The sequence below is a fragment of the Delphinapterus leucas genome, chromosome 18, assembly GCF_059928025.1.
Source record: "Delphinapterus leucas isolate spDelLeu-1000000601 "Yukka" chromosome 18, BTC_Dleu_Yukka2, whole genome shotgun sequence".
Taxonomy (NCBI): Eukaryota; Metazoa; Chordata; class Mammalia; order Artiodactyla; family Monodontidae; genus Delphinapterus; species Delphinapterus leucas.
In genome coordinates this window covers 2,779,802-2,806,442 of record NC_143146.1, presented here as the reverse complement: position 1 = coordinate 2,806,442, position 26,641 = coordinate 2,779,802, and the positions used below count along the sequence as shown (strand labels likewise).

The window sequence follows — 26,641 nt, the reverse complement described above, 5'->3', positions numbered from 1 at the left end:
GTAATAAAAGTATTACATAAAATAAAATATAAATAAAATAAATGAATAAAATAAAAAATTCATGAATTCACACTGGTAATAAATAACCTACTGGTTAATAAAAAATAAAATTAAAATTCTGAATAAAATAAAATAAAAATTCAGTAGTTCAAACTGATAATAAATAATCTGGCAAACACCACCTTAACCAAGCGATCAAAATTGACGAAGTTAATGTCACCTCAAAAAGGGGCACACTGACATTGCTTGTGTAGAAGATCCCGAATAATCTCAGAAGTATCTGCTGGAACTAATAGGAAAATTTAGCATGGTCAAAGGATACAATGACAGTATATAAAAATCAACTGTATTTCCATATATAAGCAATGAACAATTGAAAATTAAAAAATAATAATAGCATCAAAAGCATGATTTGGGTGTGTTGATAGAAATGTCCTAAATCATGCGGTGGTGATTACCTGATTATATACATTTGTTAAAACTCATAAAACTGTACACTTAAAATTAGTGAATTTAATTGTCATGTAAATTATACCTCAATGGAGAGAGAAAAAGCACCTACTGTGTGCCCAGTTCCAGGTGCTGAGCACACAGCACAGAACAAATAAATCTTTTCCATTGGAGCTAACTTTCTAGTCAGGGTTAGAGCTTTGAAAATGAATGAATGAATGAATGCACATGTCAAGTAGTGAAAAGTGCTATGAATTAAAATAAAGCAGGGCAAGGGTGCAGGATGGCGGGAGAGGGGGTGTGAATTGTCTTATACAGAATGGGCAAGAAAGGATTCGCACGGATAAGACGACAGTTGAGCCGAGACCTAAATTAGATGAAACCGACCGTCTCCGGCCGCCTTTGACCGGCAGAGGGCCGTCCGAGGGCGGGGCGACTCCAAACCTCTGACCACTGGGAGTCGGCCGCCCGCTTCCGGCGGCGGCGCGGGGGCGGCCGGGAGCCCGGAAGTCCGTCGAGGGAGGGGAGTCCCGCGGCCGCGCGGGGGCCGCCGGGATACCGGAAGTCCGCCGAGGGGGTGAGTCTCGCGGCCGCGCGGGGGCGGCTGGGAGACCGGAAGTCCGCGGATGGCTGTGAGTTCCGGCTGCGGGGTCGTCAGGGGCTTCCTGGGAGGTAAGACCGATACCGGCCTTCCCGGCCATGGCCAGCCGGGCGGGGGCCGGGGCTGCGGTTGCCGGCGCCGCCGTTGTCGCGGTGCTCTCGGCCGCGCTCGTGCTCTACGGGCCGCCGCTGGACGCAGGTACTCGGCCGCGGGCTACTCGTCCGGGCGGGAGGCGCCGCCGTGGGGCCGGGGTCGCGCGGAGCCGCGGGTCCTGGGTCCACCTGGGGAGGGGTTAACCGAGGGACCCCGAGGACCCCGGCCAGGCCTTGGCTGCTGAATAGAGCGGACTGTGTAGAAAGAATGAGGCGTAAACGGGACAAGTGCGTCCGGCTTGGAGCACCATCCCCTCCTGTATGGTTTTCCTCTCTTGCCCTGCGGATATTATTGTACCTAAGAGTTTTCAAACCGCTGGACAGTGTGTTGTATTATCTCACTTCTCCCAGCAACGTGGAGAGGCTGCTGTTTTGTAAGGAAAGAGGCCCTGAGCCAAGGTTCCCAGCCAGAAAGTAGCTGAAATGGTAAAACGCGCTTTGGCTGTAGTCCTTAGCAGCAGGCAGGACAGAGAGTAACTGTTAGGGGGGTTTGGCTGTTTGGTTTTGGGCACCGTAGCTTCAGGAGATTTGAGGAGCATCGAGGGGCCCCTCAGCTTCTGCACTTCACTCAGTCACACCAGCCCAGGCGCTTTTGGGCACCAGTTTGTTCGGAGATACTTTATCTGTCGCAGTTGGTCTTAAATTCGTACACTCCGTGATTGGTTAGCAAGATTTCTCTTTGAGTCGGCTTGAGATTTCATTATTAGGCCGAGCTGCGGAGCTTTTACCAAAAACTGGCTTCCCAGCTTTAGGGCATCTCAGTTAATTTACAGCTTGCTGTCACATGTTCCAAATTAGCTACGGTTCACGTTAAATTAAAGCAAGAAACATTGGTATTGCAAAGTTGTGAGTGGCAAGTAATTCTAGAAAACAACCCAGAATAAAGAAATCTATTTAGCTCTCCTCAGCCACACTTTAAAGCAAACAAAACCAGACGGGTATGGCCTGTTCTTCTAGATTCAGAATTGTATGAAGACAAATTACTTACTAGGATAAATTTCAAGTTGCCTCTTGCCAAGGCCTTTTTATCCTTAAAAACTTTGATGTTTGTATTTCAATATTTCTGTGGATAAGTCCAAACAGTGCATGTCAGTAAGCCAGCTGAAACTTGATTCTCTGTGGAGTATAGGGAAGTTGAACTGACCTTCCTTTGGCCCTCTCACTGACAGGTGTTGATCTCAGGTGAGTGTTACAAAACCCTAATGAGCAGGGTGGATTGTGCTTTGCAGTCATACCATTGCAGTTAAAAAGTGAAAACGCTGTACTTCTCAACAGTGGTGTTTTTTACCCATCCCAAATTGGTTTCAGAAGGCATTTGAGAAGGATTTGACTTGTCTTTTGGTTGGTGGCGTGATTATTTGATAAAAAAAAAAAAACTTTTCTGCCTGAAAATGGCAGCATTTTGGTAAAATGGTGTCTTCTGCCCTGGCTTATCCGTTCGTAACCATAGCATCTTCACAGGTCTGTCTCTGAGCCTCAGTTTCCTTGTCTGTAAAAGAAGGATAAACTGGCTCCCAATGAGGAGAGTGAGGCAAGATGCCGTTAATTCATCAGGCATTTATTGAGTGGCTTATTCTGTGCCAGACTCTGTTCCAAGTGATTGAGGGTGGGAGTCCAGCCCTTGAGTCACAGGTGGGGCTATGCCTCATTCTGTGGAGGCAGAAGGTGCAGGGGTGGTCCTGGGACGCTCTGTGTGTGGCTAGCTGCTTAAAGTGATGGCAGCTAATAAACCCAAAACATTGTAAGGGACTCAGAACGATCCGTGAGTGACTGGTGAGTTTGGATTCTGTCTTTACAATTTCCAGACTTTAAAAAGCACCTGTATTTATTGTTCTGGGGCATTTGGAGGAGAGACCATTCTCTGATATCCTCGCATTGACCAGTCACCTTATGCTAGGTGTGTTCAAGTTTGACACAGATGAATGGCAAGCACCACGGTAAGCGCACAGACGGCTCGTCAGCAGTCAGCAGGGCCGTCCTGAAATCCACCTGTAACAGCTGTGGTTCCTGTCCTGCAGCTGGCCAGGGAGCCTAGGCAAGAGTGTCTCAGGGCCGCTGCGCACGGTGGCAAAGAGAGTGCGTGGCTGGGAGTCTGGGGTGCAGGCGGGCGTGCGGGAGGTGGGGGCCGGGGGCGGGGAGTGAGAGCTGATTGCTCTGTTAGGTCAGCGCCTCTGTGGCCTGGCTCTGTCAGGTTGGCCCGGGGCAGAGGCGTCGGGGGCTGGACTGATGGTTGAGCAAGCCTTGTGCCTTTTCACGGCCAAAGGGTTAGGGTTACGGCGATTCTGTTTGGAGTTTTAATCCTGTGTTGATTTGGAAGAAGGTAGGAAGGCGTTTGGATGGATGGTAATTAATATTCTTTTTACATCTTGGGTCTAAGCATCCATCTGATATATTGGCTAAGGAGGCATTTATTTACATCTACTCATTAAGGAAAATTACGTGAATAACGTCGTTGAGTGAAAAGTAAAATTGTAAGAGTGATAGAAGATAAAGCTCTTTTACCACATGTATGGAGCTGAGTCAGTCTCTGTTCTTCACTTGGACTTGTGACCCACGTCTGGTTTTCCTCTGCTGCTGAGATAATGGGAAGATAAAAATATTGGATGCCTTTTTTGTGAAAATGTTGTTCGTATCAGCAAAGATCCTTTAATTCTAGAGAAAATGCATGCTTTATTATCTATTCATACATTGGGCTCTACAGAACACAGGATTTCTCTCACAGCTGAGCTGTTTTTAATAATATGGCAAAACATACAACATAGGAAGTTTTTCAAGAAAGGCCAATTAAAATTAGCTATTTATAGACAATTCAATGATCAAACTATTTTAAAATGCCACTTTGAACCCAGTGTAAGATGTGTTCCTTCTTTAGGACGCCATTTCCAGGCTATTGATTATCTAATTGAGTGTTGGAACCACGACTGGAAAATGAATTGGGAATAACATGAACCACCTGTCTGGCTTGAATAGACTGTGGAAAGTAGCAAGGGGGAGAAGAGACCTAATAAACTTGAAGGAAGATTACGATGAAATATGTGTAGTTCATTGAGTAACAGTGCGTTAAAAAAAACTTTCTGAAAGCTTAAGTAGACTTCCAAGACGTCTGATGCATTCGAAGTAAATCTGGTCCATGCAACAGTATTGGTAGCGTTGTGTTGTTACTTCTGAACAGCATTTGCTTATAGAAATGAAATGATGAAACCATTGGATAAAAATCTACAGCATTCATATTAAGCCAGCTTTGGGAGGTGTTTTGATTAATGGGGTATTTTGTTCAAGTCTGTTTTTGATGTATGCTGGTAGACACTTACCTTTCTGAACATTTTCCTGTTTTTCAGTTTTAAATCAAGCATTTCCACTGCATACAGCACGCTCAGTAACGGACATGGAGGCTGCTTTGCAGCTGGTGAGGAATGTGGTGCCTCCTCTGGCCGCCTGGAAGCACAAAGGGCAAGCTGGGAGGATAGGCGTGGTGGGAGGCTGCCCAGAGTAAGTTGCGTGGACACAGCGTCCTTCTCTGGCTGTCGCCTACCTGTCGTCCCTCCGTCCGTCCAGTTGGACCCCAGGGGTCATTTCCAGGTGTCCTCTGATATTCCGGCAGTAGTTTTCAGTGATGAACGTTTGATTGAGCAGCAGAGAAAGCATGGGGCGCCGAGCGGGTGAGGCTGCTGCTTCCTTTGTGCTCTGTACTGGCGGGTTCGTCGCTGTGAGCCGTGGTTGCTTTGTAGCCAGGGCAGACGGCCAGCATCTGCTTGCTTTCCTTTCTTAGTTCAGAGATACTCCCGGAGGCTCCTCGTGACGCCTGACAGATCCAGCTTTCTTCTGAGGCCTTCTTTCTCTTCTAGCTCTATGTATTGTGCTGCTGTGTCGACACATAAAGATTGGGAATTTGTCCTTGCCTGTGATACCTGCTGCCTTTGACTTAATTCGACCTTGGTTACCGTTCAGTTTCTGCTTCCTTTCTGTTTGCACTGATACGCTCTTTGCCTAGCCTTGTCTTTCTTTTCAACAGTTTAGCATGTAGTTGGCTGTATTTATTAAAATAACATGTAGCTAAATTGTGTTTCTTTACCCAACGTGACAGTGACTGCTCTTGCTAAGTGAGGGGGATGTATTTCTTTTGTTAGCGAGGCTTGTATTCACACTGTGGGGTGAGTGTGTATGTCCGCTGTCCTGTCCTTTGGCATTTCGGGCGAGTTCGTGGCTCTGCCCTGGGGAGACTGTCACACATGCAGCGTGCCCTGAGCGCGTTTCCCTGTTCGGGTTAGCAAAGCTCTTCTTCACCCCTGGGATTGACGTAACAGTTACCGTCGCTCATCTGATGTCACGTTCACGGATTTTCCTGCTGTGCGTGAAGTGCCCTTAAGCACAGTTACAGGCGTTTCCGAGCAAGCGGGTGGAAGCAGGAGGGAGGCGTGCGAGTCTCTTCTCGTTTGTCTCCATGTCCGAGGTGACCGCTGGCTCTGCTCACCGTTGCTCTCGGGGGTGGGTCCTGCTCCTTGGGGTGCCAGCCAGTCCAGGGGCTCCGGCCTGTGGTCACCTCGAGCACACTGTCTCTCTCTGCAGTGCCTTTGGGAAACTCTCCCTGTCTTCTCAGACCTCCAGGTTTTGTTGTGTTTTGCTTTGTTTTTTCCCCTAACACACATCCCTACCATCCTTGCTAACAGAACCCCAGTCTTGTTCGGTTGGTGTTGCATCTTCTCTTACTTGTGTCTGTGTGCATTTCTGATAAATCAAGTGCTTTCTGTGTCTATATTAGTCTAGAGAGAGGTGTCGTCTTTATAATATTAAGTCCTCTCATCAAGTGTACATCTCTTCTGTTCTTTAATAGGTTTTTAAAATGTCCCCACAGAGTTATCATGTGTTTTATAAGGTTAATTCCTAGATGCTTTATGATTTTTGCTGGTATGGTAGATGCTATCATATTCTAATCAGTTATTCCTGGTATAGAAAATAACCATTTTATTCCAGTTGATGTAAATCTTGCCGAACCATTGTACACTAGGAGATTCATTTTTTAACAGCTTTATTGAGGTCTCGTTGGTATACGGCAAGCTGCAAATGTTATAAATGTACAATTCGATAAGTTTGACCTCTGTACGGCCCCCTGAAGCCATCCGTCAAGGCTTCAGTTTGCACATATGCATTTCAGAGAGACCTTGGGGCACCTGGCCAGGACCTGCCTCTCCTGACATGGTTCAGAGCCTCGTAGGAAAGATTGACTTTCCTGGGACTGATCCGTGTTAATAACCCTTTTCCCGAGCTTCTACCGGGGGTTGGGCCGTGCCCAGGTGCTGCGTGTCTGTGTAATTTACTGATAAGCCTGGTGTGCTTGCCTCATTCTCAGATGTTTTTGACTGTAAATGTCTTCTTTTTAGGTACACTGGAGCCCCCTATTTTGCAGCAATCTCAGCTCTCAAAGTGGTATGTTTGTTCATAGCTTCTTTTTCAGGATTTTTCTAGTAAAGGGTTGGATTATTTAAATATGACTGAAGCAAATGTTTTCTGAGTAGTCTCTCAATATTCAGAGAAATCTGAATAACATTTTGGGTAATTGTGGTAAGAGACGTACCTTTAAATCTACCCTGACCTCTTGTGCAGCCACAAAGTAACTTGGATTGGGACTCATTTTCTTTTAAGCTAAACTCTTTTTAGAACTGTACTTCACCGCAGTGATCCAGGCTGCCTTTTCGGTCCTAGCATAAGCAGTGGACCTCTTTTAACCTTGGCAGTTGTCACGGCAGCGTTTTGATCAAGTCCTGGAGGCCCAGTGGCATAGGGACTGTGACATGGGCTCTGCTTCTGCGGACCTCATCGTGATGCCACCTGAGCCAGCGGGGCCACCTGCCTCTTTGGCGGCAGCAGAAGCCCGCCTCTCTTTCCAGGCCTTTCTTAGGTTTTGCCGCCGGCCGGAGGCCTCTCAGCCGCCTCCTGGCTGTGGGTTACCTGCGGCAGTGGGTGCTTTTCTTTTGTGGACAGTGCTGCGGAATTCGCACGGTTGTACCAGAGCCACCAGTGCTCTTGAGTGTCTGTCGGGCGAATCCCGCGTTAAGCCGGCCTCCTGTGCCCCTCCTCAGGGCGCGGACTTGTCCCACGTGTTCACCACCCAGGATGCTGCGCCTGTGATCAAGTCATACAGCCCGGAGCTGATCGTTCACCCGGTTCTGTGAGTAGTGGGGCCCCGGCGGGCGCGGGGCTTGTAGCCACTCTCCTGGGTCACAGGGTCTCTGCGCCTTCGTGGAGCCGCTGTGCAGTAGCCGCGGTGCGGGGAGGGGGCAGGTGGGAGGGTGCTGTCGGAAGAAGCGAGGGAACGATAATGAACCCGCGTCTGTAGTCCGAATAAGACAGACAGTGTGCAGGAGACCTGGGCACCAGGGCTGCCCGGGCTGTCCCCTGTGGCCCGTCGGCAATGGCCGGAGGGTCCTAGGCCCAGGAGGAGCCGTGGGCCTGCCTGTGACAGTGTCTCACGTGGCAGCAGTAATGACCGTTCGATCGTTCAGCAAGCGCTTACTGGACTCTGTCCTGGGTTCCGCGGGGACAGCATCTGACTGGGCAGCCCAAGACCTGCTCCCGTGCAGCTTCCTCTCCAGGGCAGCCCTGTGCCCTGGAACTTTCTGCAACGGTGAAGCTTTTCTCTCGGTGCTGTGCGAGACTGTGGCTGCTGAGAGCTTGAAACGCGGCCAGTGGGACTCGGGAGCTGAGTTTTTACTTTGATTTTAATTACATGTAAAAGCCCCGCGTGGTCAGCGTCTACTGTATTGGGCCATGTACACAGCTTTGGAGGACAAACGAGGTAACAGTTTGTCAGGCGGTGCTAAGGACCGCAGGGAGGACGGGGCGGGGAGTGCTGGGTGCACGCGTGTGTGTGTGGTGGGTGCTCCTAGGGTCGCCGTGGGCGGTGGCGCAGGGCGTGGCATCCAGTGAAGGCGCAGACACGGGGACTGGGGGGGAGCGGGCGTGGGAGCTCATGCTGCAGGCCTGCTGGGGACACTTAGTCTGGGGTGCTTGGGAGGGGCTGGGTGACCAGAGAGGTTCAGGGCCACACTTTGCTGGTCGTGGGGGTCATAGTAAGGGTTCTGGCCCTTGGGGCCCAGGGCGGAAGCAGGGGTCCCGCTGGGAGGCTGTGGTAAGCCCCTGGGGATGCTTGCGTGCTGGGCTAGAGACAGGAGCGGGTCAGAGCCTGGCCACAGCAGGGGAGTGCAGCCCCGCCCTCCCGCGGGCGGGCTGTGAGACCCGGCAGGAGTGTGGGGAAGCCACCAGGGTGTGGGCTGAGCAGGTTGTCATCTCCGTGGCCTGCTGATGTGCCGGCGGCCGTGGGGTGGGCAGGGGAGCCTAGATCTGGGAGTTGTCAGCGCGTGGGCTGCGTTTAAACCAGGAGGCGAAGCTGTGTGTGGGCCGGGAGGGCCCGGCGCGCTGGCGGCTGGGAGCAGACTGGAGGGGCCTGGAGGGCGTCCTGGGGCCGAGTGGAGAGCTTTGCGGATGGTCCTGGAAGAGCCCGTGCCTGGAGCCGGACACGAGGCCTCGGCTCCCAGTGTGGGGTCCCCAGTGCGGGGTCGCCGGCAGCCCGAGCGGGGCTGCTGGGGGGCGGGCCGGGCCGTCTGGTAGCCTGTGGGCCCTGAGAGTGGCGGCTGGGCCTCAGAGTCGCGCGCAGCCATCAGGTCTGGGCTTAAGGAGGGCTCCTGATGTCACGGGGGGTCGGGGCGCCGCCGGGCACGCGCCTCCCCGCAGGCCTGAGGTGGGGACGTCTGCACCACAGGTAGGAGTGCAGCCTGCACTGCATCTGTGCGCCTGTGTGATGGAACCAGACTGGCACAGGTCATTTTGAAATGAGTCATCGTGTCTTATTTTAACGTGTTTTATGTACTTTTTCCCCTGTGAGTCTTAATTTTAAAAAAAGAAAAAGAAAGTGTAGTATGATCATGACTATATACCCTGCATTATTGACTCTCTTTCTGATGGGAAGGAAGTTCCATTTGCCTCAGCTTTGGTGAGACCCAGATCCTCTGCCTACCTTTGCGGAGTTCACAGAAACATGTGGACCACTCGAGTAAACTGGGGTCCCTCCCGGGGCCTGGGAAGGGGCCCAGCAAGTGAGAGGCTCCGTGCTTGAGTTTCATCCCCAAGAGTATGCTGCCTTCACATCACGCCACACATCATGCTCTTTGTCGTTTCCTGTAAAACAGCGCTTTCTCGCCATGTTTCCTGCCCCTGCTGCTCCCTCCTTCTCTTGTCTGCTTGTCCCCAGAGGGGGCGGCTTCCCCTGCGAGCCTCCTAAGTGGAGGTGGCTTTTCCTTTGTTCCCCCGGCCACTGGGTCTGGAGGTGGGACATGCGTCCTCCCGGACCATCACCTCTTGTTCCAAAACCTCCAGCTCCTTTGAAACTCCACCCACTGACCCAATACCCCTCCTCCCTGCAGCTGCCTCTGACCCCCCATCAGTCCTTGGGTATTAGTGTCTCTCTCCACTATTGCTCCCGGGGCTGTTGCTAATGTGTGTGTAGGGAACTGCTTTACTGGGATGTGATTCACTATAAAATCCACTGACTTTAGTACAGTGGTTTGTGGTATGCTTGCCAGGTTGTTACGTCACATAATCTTAGAACTCTCCCACCACTCCAGGACGGAAGCCCCTCCCCATCGCCACCCCAGCCCGAGGCGACCTCTCATCTGCTTGGTTTCCAAACATTTGCCTTTTCTGAACATTTCTTATGCATGGGATCAGACATTTGTGAGGTCTTGTGTCTGCCTTCTTTTACTTAGCATCCTGTTTTCGAGAGTTGTCCACAATGTAGCACGTGTCAGTGCTCTGTTGCTCTTTAACAAACAAAAACAAAACCCAGAAGTCCCCCCCACCAACCCCACCAGCTGCTGGCAACCGGCAGTCTCTTCTCTATGGGTGAGTTTGGTGTTGTCTTTTTGCGGTTTTTTTGTTTTGTTTGTTTGCATACGCTATTTGTGTTTCTTGGGCTCATTTCACTTAGCAGAATGCTTTCAGGGGCATCTGAATGTTGAAAGCTAAACAACTATGGTGGGGTCCTGGCTGGGGTCCTGGAGCAAGAAAAGGACATTGGGGGAAAATCTGGAAAAATCTGTAGTTTCATTAATAAAGTAAACAAAAGATGAAAATTGCAAGCTCTTTTGCCCTTCTTTTTCTTTTGTAGTGACAGCCCCAGTGCCGTCCAAGATGTGGAAAAGTGGTTGCCCCGACTGCACGCCCTGGTCGTAGGGCCTGGCTTAGGCAGAGACGACGTTCTTCTCGAAAACGTCAAGGTAACGTGTAGAATTATTAACCATGCCTATTCCCACAGGCTCGGCCCTTAGATCGGGGGAGTCTGACGGAATTGCACTTTCCGTTGTTTGTTGCTCTGTGTGCGTCTTGGAGGAGGAGTTGAGACCGATAGAACGTGGTCTGGGGAATAGAGGAGACACTAGGCGTAAAGGTAGGGATGTGCTTAAACCAGAGCAGGGCACTGCTGAACGGCGCCCTCTTTCGCTCCCGGGGCTCTGGTCTCAGGCTGTGGCCGAGGAAGTCTCCATGGGGCCCGACGTGACCAGAGTCCCAGCATCCGGGCTGAGCGGGGTTAGCAGTGTCCGGGCGTGCGCTCAGGCTCGCAGTCGCCTCCCCGCGACCCCTTCCTGCTGGGGACCCCTGGCAGCCTGCTCCTGGTGCCCGCTGTAAGGGCGCAGTGCCCCCCGGGGCTGGCCGAGGGCCACGCTTTGTGCAGCGCTCTGCACGGTGCCCGGCTGGGCCCAGTGGGAGTCTGTCACAGCGAGCCAGTGGGAGAGGGTGCTGCTGGTGACTTCACCGTTGCTGTGAGCTGTGCACTTAGAGAGAAACGTGAAAGGTGTTCTGGTGCTTCTAGCTTTGTGTCGTCAGCGGGTCCTCCTGAAAGCCCTTGTTAGTTTAATTTCTTAACCTGGTGCTCCTCTGACCACCTGAGGTCCTCATTGGTCTAGAAATCCCTGGGCCTCGGACCCCACGGGCCAGTTGTTCTGCTGCCTTTGCACTCTCTTCTGTCCCCTGCCGTCCTTTTCAGCTAAAGCCAGCGTAGCCGGCGCTGGGTGATGGGGGAGCGGGCAGGAGACCCTAGTTCACCCTCGTGGGTACACGTGCATTCGTTTACTTTTTCATTGGATCATTTATGCTCTTCCTTACTACTGAAACTTTATGCCTGCTTTAATCTAAGAAGATGAAACTAATTTTTTAGCCTCAAAATGTTGAAATAGAAATAAGTGCTATCCTGGATCAGGGGAAATAGCTCGGATGGCACACCAACCCCACATTCTGTGTGTTCCCGCTGCCCAGGTCCTCCGACACTGCCCCGGTGTCACTCTCCGAGGGGACACATTTCAGGGACCTGCTGAGCTCTCCCTGCCCTCGTTGGGGCCCTTCTCAGTGCCCCAGACCACCTGCCCCAGCTCCAGCCCTGGGAGGTGTCGGCCGCGTGCCTCGAGGGGGCTAGCGGTCATGGTGACCCTGATTTGCCGCTTGCTTCAGCAGCTGGAGGGGCTCCTGGCTCAACTTCTGCTTTTTGAGTTAAACTGAACAAAAGCTCAAGGGAAAGAAGGTGTAGGGCGCTGTGAGTGTTGGTTGGACTTTCCTAGCAGTCTGTGGGTAAAGAACATTTTAAAAGGCAGACGTGTGTTTGCTTTACCAGAATTTAGTGAGAACGTGAATTTTAAGGGTCCCTTCCACGGAAAATCTTTCCAGCCTTTGGGGTTAAAGTTGGGGCTGGAAATTTCACTTTCTTCAAGCCCATGAATGATCACTGAGGAGAAACAGTAGCCGTGACAGGTGACTGGGGATGGAATGGAGCAGGAAGTGTGTTTTCAACTTTAGTGTCGGTAGTTGGTCCGTTTATTATTGCCTGTTTCAAACGGTTTGGTTAAAACATATGTACCCTCTGTAGGACGAGATGCTAAGTGAAACGGGCAGCAGCACAAACGCTGCGCGATCTCACTTCTGTGTGGAGTCAGAATAGGTGAGCTCGGAGAAGCAGAGAGGAGAAGGGTGGCTGCCGGGCGCGGGGCGTCAGGGCAGTGGGGAGAGGTTACGTTCTCCCCCAGGGAGGTGATGGCTGTGTGGGTTAGCTGGACTGGTGATTATTTCACTATACTTCTGCACGGGCTCACCTTGGAGGTACTGGGGGTTCGGTTCCGGACCACTGCAATAAAGCGAATTCTCGTCATAAGGCCGGTCACGTGAATTTTTTGGTTTCCCAGTGGAGATAAAGTTACGTTTGTGTTATACTGTAGTCTATTACGTGTACAATAGCATCATATCTAAAAACAGTGTAGGTACTTTAATTTACAAGTACTTTGTGACTGAAAAGCGCCGACCGCCATCTGAGCCTCCAGTGAGACATCGCTGTTTTGCTGGTGGAGGCTCTTGCCTCCACGCTGGCGTCTGCTGAAGGCTGGGGTGGCTGTGGCAGTAACCTTTGCCGCATTCATGGACGAATTTAAAGTGTACAATTCAGTGGCTTCTAGTATATTTACGGAGTTTGCAGCCATCACCACAGTCCGCTTGAGGACGTTTTCCTCACCCCAGAAAGAAGCCCCACACCCGTTAGCACTTGCTCCCCGTTCCTCCCAGCCTCCACCCCTGGCGACCACTAATCTACTCTCTGTCTCGATGGATTGGCCTATTCTGGACCTTCGTAGGAACAGCATCATACGGTGTGTGGTATTTGTAATTTCAGGGCTCACCCTGTTGTGGCAGGTTGTCAGCGCTTCACGCCTTCTGTTGCTGTGTGATAGGCCGTGGTATGGAGAGACCGCGTTTTTAAAATCCATTCGTCAACTGATGGACATTTGGGTTGTTTACACTTCTTGGCTATTACAAATAGTGCTGCTGTGAGCACTCATTTACAAGGTTTTTTGTGGATTTATGTTTTTATTTCTGTGGGTTATATACCTAGACTGGAGAAGCTGGATCATACGACACGTCCGTTTGGTGTCTTATCTAAGGTTTTTGCCTGACGCAATATTTACTCCTATGTTTTCTCTTAAGAGCTTTATTCTTTTAGCTCTGTGGTCCCTTTTGAGTTAAGTTTTGTGTATGGTGTTAAGGAAGGGGTTCAGTCCAGTTTTATATCCAGTTGTCCCAGTACTTCTTCGGGCCAGTGAATTCTCTGGGCATCCTTGTTGAAAGTCAGTTGACATCAGTGTGAGGATTGATTTCTGGGCTCTCCTTTCTGTGCCATCGATTGTACAGCTGTCCTCGTGCCAGTAACCACATTATCTTGATTATTGTATCTGTGCAGTAAGTTCTGAAATTGCGAAGTGTGGGTCCTCCAACTTTCTTCTTTCCAGCGTTGTTTTGGCTATTCTGGGTCCCGTGAGTTTCCATGAGTTTTAGGATCAGCTTGTCAGTTGCAGAATGGACAGCTGGGATTTGGGTAGGGGTCACCTTGAACCTCTAGGTCAATTTGGGGATCACTGCTGTCTTAACGATATTGAGTCTTCCAGTTCATAAGCTGGTTTTGAGCCAGAGTTTGTGGCTGTAGGATCTTGACGGACCCGCCTAGTGTCTGTGCTCTTTGGCAGCCTGTTGTTTTCCTGGATGGATGGATGTGTCTCGGAGGCTCTTCCTGGCGGGATATGCATATGTTCATTATTTTTTACAGCCTCATCGTAATATGCTGTAATGTATTTAACTAGTTCATTTCGGCTGTTTACAGCATTTTTTTCTATTAGTGATGCCTTGAAGATTTCTGTATATCTATTTGTTTCTTTTGGGTGTTTTCTTTAGGATAAGTTTGTAGAAGTTCCACTGCTGAATCAAAGAGTATCTGTGGAAGGTGGAGATACTGAATAACATCCTCTGAACTGAGAAGGAACTTTTAAGACCGAAAAACAAAGCAGGCAACTGAGTGAAGTGCAGTTTTGAAGTTTACGTGGGGACTGACATACAGGCAGGATCGGGTGGAAGATGACCCAGGTGTCCCTAGCTGCACGGAAAAGGTCCGAGGGGATTTCTGAAGAAAGAATCTGACCCCCAAGTGAGACGCATGTCTGCACTGATGGGAACTGGACTTTATTTCTCCCCTGCCCCCTGGGGGGCTCTCTGCAGAGGCACTCCTCCAGTTTTCATATCAGAGAAAGATGGTCAAGTCGATAGGGAACTTGTCCGGCTTGGGTGCATTCCTGGCGAGTGGGGTAAAGCTCAGTCACTCACGCAGGGAGGGGAAGGGGCAGGGCTGCAGGCCTGAGATGGAGCTAACAGAGTGGGGTCAGTGGGGTCCAGCCACACAGTGTGAAACTGAAACGTTTTTGAGAGATGCTCCCAGATTTCTCCAGAAGCTTGTAGCAGTTTGCTCTCCAGCAAGGGCTGCCCTTCCCAGGATGTGCTCTGGGGAGCTGCCACTCCTCACTCCCCCTCCTCGTGTGTAGAAAGCTCCCTGTTGCACGTTAGCCCTCCTGACCTGTGTGTGGCTGGCTCCTGCGTTTGCCCATTCTTCCCTTAGGTCAGGTTGCTGTCCGGATGTGTGTGTGTGCGGGGCTTGCTGCCTCGTCACGGCACGTGCTGGTGGCGCTGACCCTCCAGATGCCATGACTGTGACAGCGTCAAGCGCACAGGCCCTCTGAGCCATGGAAGCAAGACCAGCCCTCCGTTCTCTGCGTCAGGAGGCCGAGTGTCACATTGTGCGATGTTACTAATGTGCTCTCCGTGGTGTCGGCTCACGTTTCCCGGGTCTGAACATTCACTGGGGCTCTAGTAGGAAAGTACAAAGACTCAGAAAACCTGAATTGGTTCTAACAGTAACGCCTGACTCGGGGCAAGCAGACAGAGCATTTCCACTGTTTAAGGAGAGAGCCTTCCGTGGGCCCTGTACCCTGACCCTCCACTGAAGGGGCTTTTGGGCACACTCCCAGCACTCAGACCGGCGTCGGCAGGTGCGACTGAAGCCGTCGGGCAGGGCAGCTATGCTGGGTGAGGTTGCACTCCTCAGTGCTACTTTACGGACGTGGGCTTATCTCCCAGTGTTTTAAATTATCCCTGCTTGTCATGCATCTCGTTCACTGTCCTCTTCTAACGTTTTCTGTTAGCCAGTGTCTGTCGGGTAGAAGCCCTCTTCTCATGCTGTTGCCGTAAACGCCCTTGTCATGAAATACTGGTGCGTAATAGTCAGCAGTCGTGTTGATCAGACACACACATAATTCTCAAGCGAAAAACCTCCAACTTTTAGTGTAGCATCAGAGAGAAGTGCTGCACTGTTCATTACTGCAGTCATTCATGTGAAAACACGTGAAGTGTTACTTAAGAGAAATAGATAAAAACTAAGGAGTTGGGGAATTCCCGAGACTTCAGGTCTCTCAGCTCCAAATCCTGAGGGCTAGTATCTGTTGGAAATTTGGAGGTGCCGGCTCAGGGTTGTCCTTCGTGGGCTGGCCTGGGACCCAGCACTGCGTGACGGTTCCCGTGGGCTCCTGTTTTCAGAGTTCCCAGGGCCCTGCCTTACAAAGTCTCTTTTCTGATTATTTTATGCGTTTGCTTTCTTGTTTCCTGTCTGTTGGTTGATGGCCTGATGTTGAAGTCCGTCAGGAACTGCTCGGTTTCTTTTACCCTCTCTGAGAGGTGACGGGCTTGTTGCTCAGCCTGGCTTCCTTTCCTCGCAGGGCATTTTAGAAGCGTCCAAGACCAGGGGCATCCCCATCGTCATCGACGCGGTGAGTGTGGCCTCCTCTCCCGTCCCCTCCTCCCAGGGGACCCCGCGGCCTCGCAGTGACGTGAGTCCTCATCTGCAGGACGGGCTGTGGCTGGTCGCTCAGCAGCCGGCCCTCATCCAAGGCTACCAGAAGGCGGTTCTCACCCCCAACCACGTGGAGTTCAGCAGACTCGCCGAGGCTGTGGTGAGTCAGCCGACGTCCCAGGCAGGGGTGAGGGACTCGTCCTGCGGTGCACCTGCGGGGACAGACGTGCAGAGGTGGGTGGACAGGTGCGCTCCCGGGTGCGTGCAATGATGGGGCATCTTCCAGTTAGCGTGTCTTCGTTTGGATGAAAGGTGGCCTCTGGGGTCAGCCCGCCCTCCTGCCACCGTGCACCCTGGGCGGATCGTTCCATCCCTGCCCCTGCCTCTGTAAAGTGTGGAGCATGATGGAATCTGCGTCCTAGGGTTTGTGAGGACGAAATAAAATAATACAGCTGACCCTTGAACAGCGGGGGTTAGGGGCGCTGAAGGCTGCACGCTGTCAAAATTCCGAGTGTGATCCACAGTCGGCCCTCCGGGTACGCGGTTCCCCGTGTCCTCGGTCCCGCATCCGTGGATTCAGCCAACCTCAGATTGTGTAGGGCTGTGGTATGTACTATGGGAAACATCCACATGTAAGTGGGACCTCGTGGTTCACACCAGCGTTGTTCGAGGGTCAGCTGTGTATGTAAGCCCAGCGTCCTCACGTATTAGTGCCGTAAATGTTTGCTCGAAGTCGCATCCCTCGCAAACCTTTACAATCCCGGCCATGGGCCAGTAGTCCTGACTCTGGGTCTCCCTCCCGCTGGTGGACGGAAACGTCTCTGCACGTGGGGCCAGAGCTCGGCCGTCGGCAGGTGACCAGCGGGCCCTTTCCCGCATGAGGCGGGGTCAGGGTGGATGGGCTCTTTCCGTGTCTGATGACAGCTGTGTCTGTGTGTTGTCCTCCGTCGTAGCTGGGAGACCCCCTGGATGGCAGGGACGGCTACAGATCTGTGCAGAGACTCAGCCAGGCCCTGGGCAACGTCACCGTGGTCCAGAAAGGGGAGCAGGACGTGATCTCTGATGGCGGGCAGGGTGAGTGGCCGAGGGCTTCACGCCACGTGTCGGCCAGCCATGCTGGGCACCAGCCCCAGGAGGACCTCCTGTTCACACACGGTCGGTCACACACGGGCACACATGCACACTTACCCCCCAGAGAGGGACTCCCTGGTGAGCATGTCAACCACAGCTTCTGGAAAGGCCATTTTTGTCTTGTTTCTCGCTGTTTTGCAACGGGATGTGGCAGTGATGCATGCTGGTCCTGGTCGACACCAGGTACAGGGTGCAGTTTTGTCCGTGCTGTGCAAGGAGAGCCCCAAGCAGAGGCTCTGGGCAGCGGGCAACCCTGCAGGCCCGTTGCCGCCTCACCTGAGGCCCAGATGCAGTTGCTTGAGTTTTCACTGCTTCCTGTTGTTTTATAAAAACGCCCGGAAAACGGAGACACCCAAGGAGCTGCCGGTGGGGCGGGAGCCCCTGGGCCCCGAGCGTGGCTGCAGAGCCCAGCAGGCCCGCCCGCATCCGCACCGGGGTTCGGTGCGTGACACCTCTGCTCCCTGCAGACGAGTCCTCCTGTTGCTGAAGTCTGCCCCGGAGGCAAGAGCCCGCCAGGCGTTGATGAGGGAGCTGTACACACGGAACCGGTGCCCAGGAAGGAGTGTGCACGCTCACACACGCCATCACACACACACGCTCGCTGTCACGCGCTGGACAGGAGACGCAGAGAGCCTCCTCTGCGTGGCCCTGAAGCCCGTGAGTCAGACGCTGGAAGGTGCTCTAGACTCTAACACAGAGAGAGCGTAGCAGCTGGTTAAGACGTTTTCCCAAGAGATAGAAACTTCCCGGCACGGCACAGACGAAGTCCCAGCAGGGCCGCTGCGGGCGCCCTGGGCCAGGGGCACCGTCCCCACCCTGTCCCCACAGACCCCTCGGTGCTGGTTGGGGGAGCTGGGCCTCTGCCTGCCGTGTCAGGACGGCCGGGGGGGCGGGGGGCAAGGTGATGGAGCACGGCCCCTCTCACACGGCCCCCTCGTCCCGCAGCGCTCACGTGCAGCCGGGAGGGCAGCGGCCGCAGGTGTGGCGGGCAGGGGGACCTCCTGTCGGGCTCCCTGAGCGTCCTGGTGCACTGGGCCCTCCTGGCTGGCCCCGAGAAGACCAATGGGTGAGTCACGTCTTTGTTCCTCCCGTGCTGTTGCAGCAGTTGCACGTTTAATAAGTGGCTGCTTGGAACATTCCGCTGAGGGGCCGGTGTCTGCTGGAAGAAGAGCCCCCAGGGCAGGGGTTGGTCCCAGGACGCTCACCCGGGGCCTCTGGTGTCCCTGCTGGTGTCGGGGGTGCTGCTCGGGGGTCTGCGGCGCATGCTCTGCGGGACCGGTGCCTCGGGGGACACGCAAGCAGGGGCAGAGCGTGTGCCGGGATATGACTGTCCACGGGGTGCAGCGCCCTGAGCGGTGGGGTCTGCCGTCGCCGGCAGAGGGTGGGCCCGGGCAGCCCACCCCTCAGGGCCCTCGGCCTCTCCTCGCTGTGCCCATCCTGGCGACCCTGACGGTGGTGGGCTGCAGGGTCCCGGCACACCTGGCCCGGGGGGCCTGCGGGGCGTGTGCGCGCAGGCGGGATTGTGATGGGTCCAGGAACATAGCAAGCAGCTCGTCCCCAGCCTCCGGTGTCTTCCAGGGCCTAGAACAGCACCGAGCACTTACCCTGTGACAGAGCGCCGGTCTGGCTTGCAGCCGGGACGTGGCTGCATCCTAACGTTTCTCCAGGCGGACAGGCATTTCTAATAGGCCCAGCGGCACGTTAGACTGAACTTGCCAGAGTGGGTCCCAGGGCGACCACAGGAGGGACAGGGAGGGCCTTTGGTGGCCACGACGCCCTGCTAACACCGCTCCCCCGCAGGTCCAGCCCGCTCCTCGTGGCTGCCTTTGGTGCCTGCGCGCTCACCAGGCAGTGTGCCCACCAAGCCTTCCAGAAGCACGGCCGCGCCACCACTGCCACAGACATGATCAGGGAGCTCGGGCCCGCGTTCAGCAGACTCTTCGAAACCTCAGCTGGTGCAGACGGAGGGGTGGCCCCGACGGGGGAGCTGCGTTTGTGACGGGGCCCACCTCCGGTCCATCCGAGTCCGCTGGGAGGTGTGTGAGTCTGTGCCGTGTGGGTTGACGTAGACAGTGTCAGAGCTTGGAACGTAGCACTTTCTGGCTCAACTGCTGTGTGCTTGGAGATGTTATGATAGGAAACAGAGTATTCCTGAACTTTTCTCAGCTTCTGGGCAATATCAGAAAAGAATGAAGAGAATCACGACAGCGAGACCGTCCGTCACCAGCTCAGCTGAGGTCGTGGGCTTTTGCTGTGCGATTCTTCTGTTTGTGGGAAGTTCCCCTCCTCCGGTAGTCCTCTCGGGGGGATCCCATCACTCGTTTTCAAATGTCTACATGAATGATGTTTTCTTTTTTAAACTGAGGTCCTCGAAGGGATGTGGCATTCATTCTTTAGCTCATTTTTGTTTCTTTTTGAACGGTGATTCGGTTGGACACACCTGGGCAGAAATATTAAGCATTGCTTGTTTTCGTCAATTGGTTGAAATATTTCAGAATAATGAGAAATCTGTTAGAACTCTGAAACCCTTTTGGAGGCAGCTGGGAAGATCACAGAAGGGAAGCGAATGGGACCCTGACCCCCGAGTGCACAGGTAGGGCCTCTGGGCCCCTGGCCTGTGCACCAGTTGGGTGCTGGCTGACAGGCCCCAGCACAGCACATGGGAGTGGGAGGGACGCCTGGGGCTCCAGGGTCGGGCGGGAGATGGCACCCAGGTGGGGGGCACCAACACTGCCTTTATGCCTGCTCACGGAGCAGGACGGCAGGTCCCTCTGCTTCGAGAGTGGGTGTGGCTTCAGGAACGTTCTGAAGAAGTTCTCTCTGAAACTGTAGTGAGTTGTCCCATCTGCATCAGATCAGCTTGGGCGCGGCTGTCAGTGTGGGCAGTTCTCTTTGTGGCCCGAGAGCTGGCTGTCTCCCGTCACATCTCTGCTGGGCTGGTTACAGCACGTGTGCTTGAGTGTACTCTCAGGCGTTGGTGCCGCCTTCTGTGGGGCGGGGCCTGGCCTGTCCGTCTGTCCTTCCCCAGGGACTCCTGCTCTGCGGTCAGAAACCTCCCCGCAGAAAGGTCCCACTTCCTCTAAATAGTCGTGGACTTTCAAGATTTCCTTTAAAATGTTTACCATTGTTATTTCATATCTAACTGTAGAAGAGTTTAAGTGTCACGGACATTCTTTCCTTTGGGGAATTACGCCTAAATCATGGTCTCTATTAAAAAGCAGATCTGGTTTACTTCATGGGAGAGTTTTGTATTTTTTTGTTAAACAGCCAGAATCCACCTCTCAACTTAATCCTGAGGACATTCTCAGATACTAGGAAGATAAAAACACGTAAGCCCGTCTGTCTAATGGTGTGGTTTTCACCACTGCCTACCAGTACCGTTAAAACGAAGTACTAAGCCCGCAACGTAGCTATTTCTTTCCATAAAAGACAAGATTCAGCCGACACGGGAACCGCTGTGTTTCTGCCCTGAATCCCTTTGCTTGAGAAAGCACCATTCAGGGCCCGTGCTTCTGAACGAGGTGAGCAGTTGCTCCTTGTCCTTTGCAAACCCGGGCGCTCTCTAGCTCCAGCTGAGGATACTCCGCCAGGACACCAGCACCAAAGCACATCTGGCGGCCAGCTCAGGCTCCGGCCGGACAGCCTGCCCCGAGTACTGAGCGGCCCTGCTTGCCTGTCCCGTGTCAGGGGCCTGCCTGCCCTCTGGGATCCTGACTCCACTGCTCACGGGTTGGGTCCCTTGTAGCAGGTCAGCTTCTGAACGGGCTTCCTCATCTGTAGAACAGGAACCCCCTGCCTTTCAGGGTCAGGAAGGTCAGTGACCAAGTTAAGGCGGCTGCCGGGCTAGCCAGGCCATCTGCGCGGCGCCTGACGGGTGCTGGCCTGCTGCCCGGGGCCGCACCCACAGGATCAGTGCCAGCCCCACAGCGGTGGACATGGGGCGGCCTGGCTGAGAGCTGGGGGAAGCGGCGAGAGGGTCACCCCGCTTCCCGCTGGCTGGCTGAACAGCTGTAGCTCCCTGCCTGCGACAGAAAGGAGACGGAGCGCGAGGCCGCCGGCAAGCTCAGTCCCAGGTCGCCCGCCTCGTGCCCGCCTGTCACACCTGTGCCCTCACCCGTGTCACCCAGACTCGAGCACAGCCCTGGCCCCGTGGTGTCTGCTCAGAGGCAGCAGAGGACGGTACCCCAAGAACCAACTGTTTAAGGAAGAGGTCAAACAGAACAGAGGTGAAACAGAGCCTATCACTCAGAGGAAATGGGCTGGACACTTGCAGGGCTTTCCTCTGTTGGCGTTTTCTGTGGTTAACACCTTACTTTGTAACCAGGAAAGTAAATGTAAAACCGTATGCCCACGCCCAGTCCAGCATTGCCCAGCATGTGGGGTACAGGCCGCTTCTCCTGCTTGAGACCAGGTGACCCCGGGGAAGGGGTCCCGCCTGCCCTTCCCATGACGTCTTCCTGGACCCCGTGTAGGGCCCGACGTCCTGGTCTCGCGGTTTCAGGGCCGTCCCACAATGTCAGGCCCCGGGCTCAGGAGCCAGAGACCACGGTGTGGGCTGACGTGACGTTACTGAACTGCGTCTGTGGCCGTCGAAACCCATTCTCCAGCACATCTACTAGCACCCGTGGGGCGGTGACAGTTTGGTTTAAGGTTAACTGAGCAGCCACACAGAAACTGTTAACATCAAGCTTTTATCGTGATTTGAGGCAGCACAGAACCGCGCCAGGAGCCGTGGCCTCCGCATCCCGTGGCCTCAGCTCCCTGGTTTGGGGTCTTCTGTCCTCGGGTCCAGCAGCTCCCACGTGGACACGCCGCCCCGGTCCTGGGGAAGGAGACGGGCCGGTGAGAGTCAGGGCGCGGGGGCAGGGGCAGAGCCGGGGGCGGGGCGGCGCTCACCTTGATGCTGACGCCGTGGGCAGCCAGGTCCCGGCGCAGCGCGTCGCAGGCCTCCAGCAGGGGCCGCCTCTCCAGGAGCTGCCGCTGCGCCTCCCCGGGGGCCTCCCTCGCGGCCAGAGCGAACTGCCGGACCTTCTGCCGGAAGCGGACCAGCTCCTCGACCACGCTGTGCAGGGCGGCCGGGCCGCCGGCCCCTGAAACACACTGCCCAGGCGCCGGGTGAGCAGACGGGCCCCGGGCCGGGGAGGGGCAGGGGGCGCGGCTCGTCTCCCTCCCCTCACCTCGCCCGAAGGGCCTGGTCTCCCGGTCGCCCAGGCTGGTGAGCGGGAGCTGCCACTGCAGACGGGCAGCATCGGAGGGTCATTGGGCAGAGCTGGCAGGCCTGGGCCTCATCGACCAAGGAAACCAAACTTGCTCCAGCCACCGTTCAAGGCCCTGGACGTTCTGCGCACGGGTGGGCGCGTGCACACGTGCAGCCCCGCGGCGCTCTCCCCTGGGGCCGGGGACCATCAGTGTGGGTGCCGGCCGGGGCAGCTCCAGGGCTGGTGTGGGCCCGGAGCCCTTCCAAGTTGCCAGGTGTCCGACCCCACCCCCACCCCCCGCCCCACGGAGGAGGGGCCAGCGGTCCAACTCTTTCAACCTCACGTGATCCCCAGCCACTGCTCCCACAGTAGAAGACAGCTCGTTACAGAGACGTGAGCCCCCCAGCGGGCTCCGGGGGCGCCCCAGCTCGGGGAGGAGGTGGGCTTCTGGTGACCCAGCATAGACCTGGCCCCCTCAGCCTAGTGTGAGCCGCCAACAGGCCCTGGACCGCCCAGGGAAGGCCACAGTCCACTAGGGAATCAGTGTCTCTCGATCAAACAAATCATTGCAAAGATACGCGAGTCTTTCTGTTGACGCCAGAGAAGCTCACAGCCTAACAAACAGTCCTAGGAGACATCCCCGCTCACGGCCAGGGCAGCCGGCGCCAGGCCTCAGCTGGCAGGTCCCCGGCCCGGCAGTGTGGGCTGTGCCCAGGCCTCACGGCAGCAGGTGACCCGGCAGGGCCCGCAGGGAGATCCGGGGTGGCGTCCCCCCGTGTGCAGTCCAGGCTCCCCTGTTAACAGCCTGTTCACACTTTTTTAGAAAGTGGCAGCTATGGCCCTTTCCTTTTCGGTCCTGAACAACAGTCCTAAGGCTGTTCGTTAGGTGAGGTATAACGAGGCGGGCCCCCTGGAGGAGGAGGGACCCTGGCCTGGGGCATCAGGCAAGGACGCTTCTGTGCAGAGGACAGCCTGTTGGGGGTGAGGGGAGAGGCGGCGGCTGTGGGGAGACAGGTATACATGGGGAGGGCAGCGGGGGAGTGATGTTGGGAGGTGGGAGCCCAGAGGGGAGGGAGGTGGCCCGGGACTTTTGGGAACCGGAATCAAGGTGTCGGGGGTAACAGTCGATACGGAGAGGGGACCCAGGATCCTGGGGGCTGGCTCTGCCCACCTAGGGCCAGAGCAGCTGTGGCCAAGCACAGCGAGCACCCAGTGCCCAGACCCTCCCCGCCGAGAGCAGCCAGGCTCCTGGCAGAAAGGCCGACTCCTGCCTGCGACACAAGGTACCGGATGGGCTGGGAACGTCAGTGCAGGAAGCAAGAATGTGCCAAAGGGATGGGGCCGTGTGTGGCACCGCAGCCAGCTCCACACTCCGCCCCCCAGCTGCGAGCGGGAGGAGGACCCGAGTCCACACTGGCGCCAGGAAGGGTCTCTGCGGCATGGTCACGGTGCACATCCCAGGCACGGGACAGACGGGGATCACGGCCCAGAGGATGGAGTCACATGTGCTGAGTCCCTGAGGGGCCGGGGTGTCAGGGCAGGAAAAGGCCACGGAAGGCCAAGGGACGTTCCACACACAGGGGACCGGAGACCCGGTGGCCGAACAGCCCACAGGCCTGCACTGGGCCTCTGCTGAGGAGCGTGTGACAGGGATGTGGGCGGCCAGGGGGGCCAGGCCCGGGGATCCCTGACGGCTGGGGCCCGGCCGGCAGCTCAGACGCCGCCAGAGAAACGTGTCCCCTGCAGCCTGACTGCCATGTACACTTTGAGGTTCTTTCCCGGACACAAGTGCGCACGGAATCCGTGGCTCGCCACTCACTGTGCAGCTGAGGTGCACGCTCGTCCTGCTGAGAACCCTGTTTCGGTTAGTAAATCCCAGCTCTGCATCTGTTCCCCTTTTAAGGAACATAACACATCTTAAGCACGTGGTAAGTCTGGCCTTTAATTACCGTTAAAATCCACGTTTCTGAAGGGAAGAAGCGGCTGTTACCGTGTTAGCATGTAGATTAAGTCCCACGATCAAGGACTGAAGAGAGAAGGACATACCTGTCGCTCAGCCAGAGAAATCCCCACCGTCTCAAAGAACTGCTCCACGTAGGACACGACAGCACCGAACACAGCAGGGCTCCTGGGACCACCGGCCGCCTGCAACAAGTCACCCAGAGAAGGCTCTTGAAAGGCAAGAGCACCGACCCTGGGCAGGTCAGCCCCGGTGGGCGCGGACGCAGCCCTGCGAAGCTGGTGCTCCCGCCCGCCGCTGGGGCCTGTGCTCTGAGCGCCTGTGCTGGCAAGGAGCCCCTGGGTGGCGGCGGCAGCAGGTGGCCTTTGGGGCGTCCCAGGGTCCTGGGCATCCAAGAGGAGCCTGGCGCCAGGGCCCAGGGACGGGCAGGGCTGGGGGGCAGTCGGGGTCCCCACCTGGCTTCCTTCCCCGTCTCACATCTGTGTGACAAACTCGGACTCCCCTGAGCTCCTGTGTCCACGTGCCAGGCCTCCCCACGGCCCCCAGCTCTACTGACCCTGGCTCAGGACGGGGCCACACGCAGGGGTGGCCCGGAGGCCACAGGCTCTGGGAGCTGGGTGGCCCCGGGGGCTGGCGAGGTGGCATCTGCTGTGTCCTCAGAACTGTCGCCACGTCCCAGGAGTTACCTCAGCAGCCGCCTTCAGCTGTCTGTTCCCGTGGTGAGCCAGGTCCATGACGGCGTCCACCGCCCCCGGCGTGTTGAAGTCGTCCGCCAGCGCCGCCTGCACGGCCCCCTTGGTGTGGCCCAGCCTTTGGGGAGGTGAGCAGACGGGGCCGCTCCAGGGACCCGGCTGGGTGGCAGGAGCTGCAGCGCTGGCCGGGCCCCCAGGACGGACGCCCCCCGGGGGCTCCACCCTCAGCTCCCGCCCCTGGGGCAGCCCTTCCAGCTCCTTCCCTCTGCTGTCAGACCCCCTCAGGAGCCGGCTGCCGTGACTGACGCTCGAGCCCCTCAGCCCCTGGCAAGGAAACTGAGGTCACTGTCACCTCCTCCTCGCCTGCCCCCTTACCCGTCCCCAGCGGCACCGTCAGGTCCCCTTCGAGCCACCCGTCACTCACATGCTGTCCTGCATGCCTGCCGGTCAGTCACCGGCCCCTCCGAGGCTCTGCCACCGTATTGATTCCCTGCTGCCCCTCGTCCCAGACTTTCCCCACCTCCTCTGGGTGCCCTGCTCCCCAGGCACAGGAAGGGTTGGTCAGAGCCGCGGAGCCTGGGCCCGAGTGACCACGGGGAGAGACAGAGCTTTGCTGCCTGGGCTTCTGTAACCCGGCGCTGTCTGTCAGCCGGCATATAACCTGACCTCTCCTGAGGCACAGACTCTCCCCTGCACACCTGCCGGTGAGCGGCACTGCCGGCCCTTCCCTGGCACCCGCCATCGGGAGGGTGGCCGAGTGACTGATGGCTCCCAGCCCCACAAGGCCCAGCTGCCCGGCCCCAGGGCTTGGGCTTCGTCCTGGGCGCCACTGCTGTGACCAACAGGCAGCTCCTGCCTCTCTCCTGCAGTTGCACTCTTCCCGGCCGGCCCCGAAGGAGCCCCGGGCCCTCTACTCCTCCAGGGGCTCCCTGGGTGGCGGGGCACACAGACCCCGCCCACCATCAGCCTCCGGGGACCCCCGATGACCCTGCCCCCCTCATCTCCCTCTGGTATCCCCCGAGGCTCTGTCTTCCCACTTTCTCACCGTCTCTGAAGCCAATCTCAAACCTTCCTCGCCTTTTTTTGGACGCAGTGAAACACAGATGACCACGTCGAGCCATTTACCGAGCAACAGAACTGGAAACACCGTCTCCACGTCCGGGGTAGGCTCCGTCCTCCCGCCCGCGCCACCACTCAGTTCACTTCCCGGGGCCCCTTGCTGTGCTCCCACCTCTGCAGGCACGGCCGGCCTGTGGTCACGACCCCAGGGGGATTGGGGGGCACACGCTGGGCTTCCAGACGCGCCCGTCAACCCGTCCCGCGACCCAGGTCCCCCCTCCTTCCTTCAACAGCTCGCTTGTCCACCCACCTGCCCCACTTCCCGTCGACCACGCCATCCACGAGGTTCCTGACGCTCCCACGCGACCGTGGGCTGTCCAGGCCTCCCTGAAGGCAGGGTGCCTGCCCCTCCCCTGGCAGTCCCGGGGCTCCCACCAGCCCCACCCCCGTGTCCACAGCGCTGCCTCGGGTGGTCCTGAGCAGCACCCACCTCTCCCACAGCACGTCCTCCTGGACGGGGCCGCCCGCCAGCTGCCCCCTCATGTAGGCCCGAGCGTCCTCCACAAAGGCGGCCACGGCACGGAGCAGACGCCTGGCCTCGAGCATGGCGCCGTCGCTGTAGTCCATGGCTGCGGGGAGGGAGCCCGGTCACCCGGGAGCCGCGAGCGCCCGCAGACCGCCAGGCTCTGTCCTGACCCCGGGC

The 26,641-nt window shown here is 56.1% G+C and overlaps 2 protein-coding genes across 19 annotated transcripts in view; one reads left to right on the top strand and one right to left on the bottom strand.

Annotated features, from left to right (window-relative positions):
- Positions 1-1,025: 1,025 nt before the first annotated feature.
- Positions 1,026-20,265, top strand: NAXD (NAD(P)HX dehydratase). 12 transcript variants are annotated; one of them, XR_016388634.1, is made up of 11 exons: positions 1,274-3,140; positions 4,542-4,862; positions 6,582-6,627; positions 7,281-7,369; positions 7,937-7,996; positions 10,364-10,472; positions 15,825-16,058; positions 16,852-16,972; positions 17,975-18,095; positions 18,608-18,749; positions 18,830-18,943. XR_016388634.1 is itself a non-coding variant. In XM_089899377.1 (11 exons), exons 1-11 carry the CDS (start codon positions 3,094-3,096, stop codon positions 19,026-19,028), a joined length of 1,269 nt encoding a protein of 422 aa, XP_089755503.1. In that variant the 5' UTR covers positions 1,276-3,093; the 3' UTR covers positions 19,029-20,265. The 12 variants fall into 12 exon arrangements, 11 of the variants coding, with proteins under 11 accessions (XP_089755504.1, XP_022432475.2, XP_089755502.1 ...); XM_089899377.1 differs by lacking the exon at positions 18,608-18,749 and having other exon boundaries at positions 1,276-3,140; positions 15,825-15,875; positions 15,954-16,058; positions 18,830-20,265; XM_022576767.2 differs by lacking the exons at positions 1,274-3,140; positions 7,937-7,996; positions 18,608-18,749 and adding an exon at positions 1,129-1,249 and having other exon boundaries at positions 4,542-4,692; positions 15,825-15,875; positions 15,954-16,058; positions 18,830-20,265.
- Positions 20,266-20,426: 161 nt separating this feature from the next.
- CARS2 (cysteinyl-tRNA synthetase 2, mitochondrial) overlaps positions 20,427-26,641 on the bottom strand; it is a 35,746-nt gene continuing 29,531 nt past the window's right edge. For 2 of the 7 annotated variants that reach the window (XM_089899366.1, XM_022576755.2), the window contains 5 exons: positions 26,429-26,567; positions 24,874-24,997; positions 24,274-24,372; positions 21,926-22,129; positions 21,702-21,851 (listed from right to left, as the gene is read on the bottom strand). In XM_089899366.1, coding sequence (XP_089755492.1) covers positions 21,783-21,851; positions 21,926-22,129; positions 24,274-24,372; positions 24,874-24,997; positions 26,429-26,567 — 635 coding nt within the window. In that variant the 3' untranslated portion in view covers positions 21,702-21,782. Of the gene's footprint in view, positions 21,852-21,925; positions 22,130-22,273; positions 23,200-24,273; positions 24,373-24,873; positions 26,568-26,641 lie in introns of those variants that run through there. The other 5 variants (XM_089899371.1, XM_089899367.1, XM_089899369.1 and 2 more) reach the window with 5 other exon arrangements.

Bases quoted from the DNA above. Each gene is read 5' to 3' on its own strand.
- NAXD (XM_089899372.1), top strand. From the start codon at position 3,094: ATGCTAGGTGTGTTCAAGTTTGACACAGATGAATGGCAAGCACCACG. The intron at 6,628-7,280 runs GTATGTTTGTTC...GCCCCTCCTCAG, and splicing joins CAATCTCAGCTCTCAAAGTG to GGCGCGGACTTGTCCCACGT. The intron at 16,059-16,851 runs GTGAGTCAGCCG...CCTCCGTCGTAG, and splicing joins GCAGACTCGCCGAGGCTGTG to CTGGGAGACCCCCTGGATGG.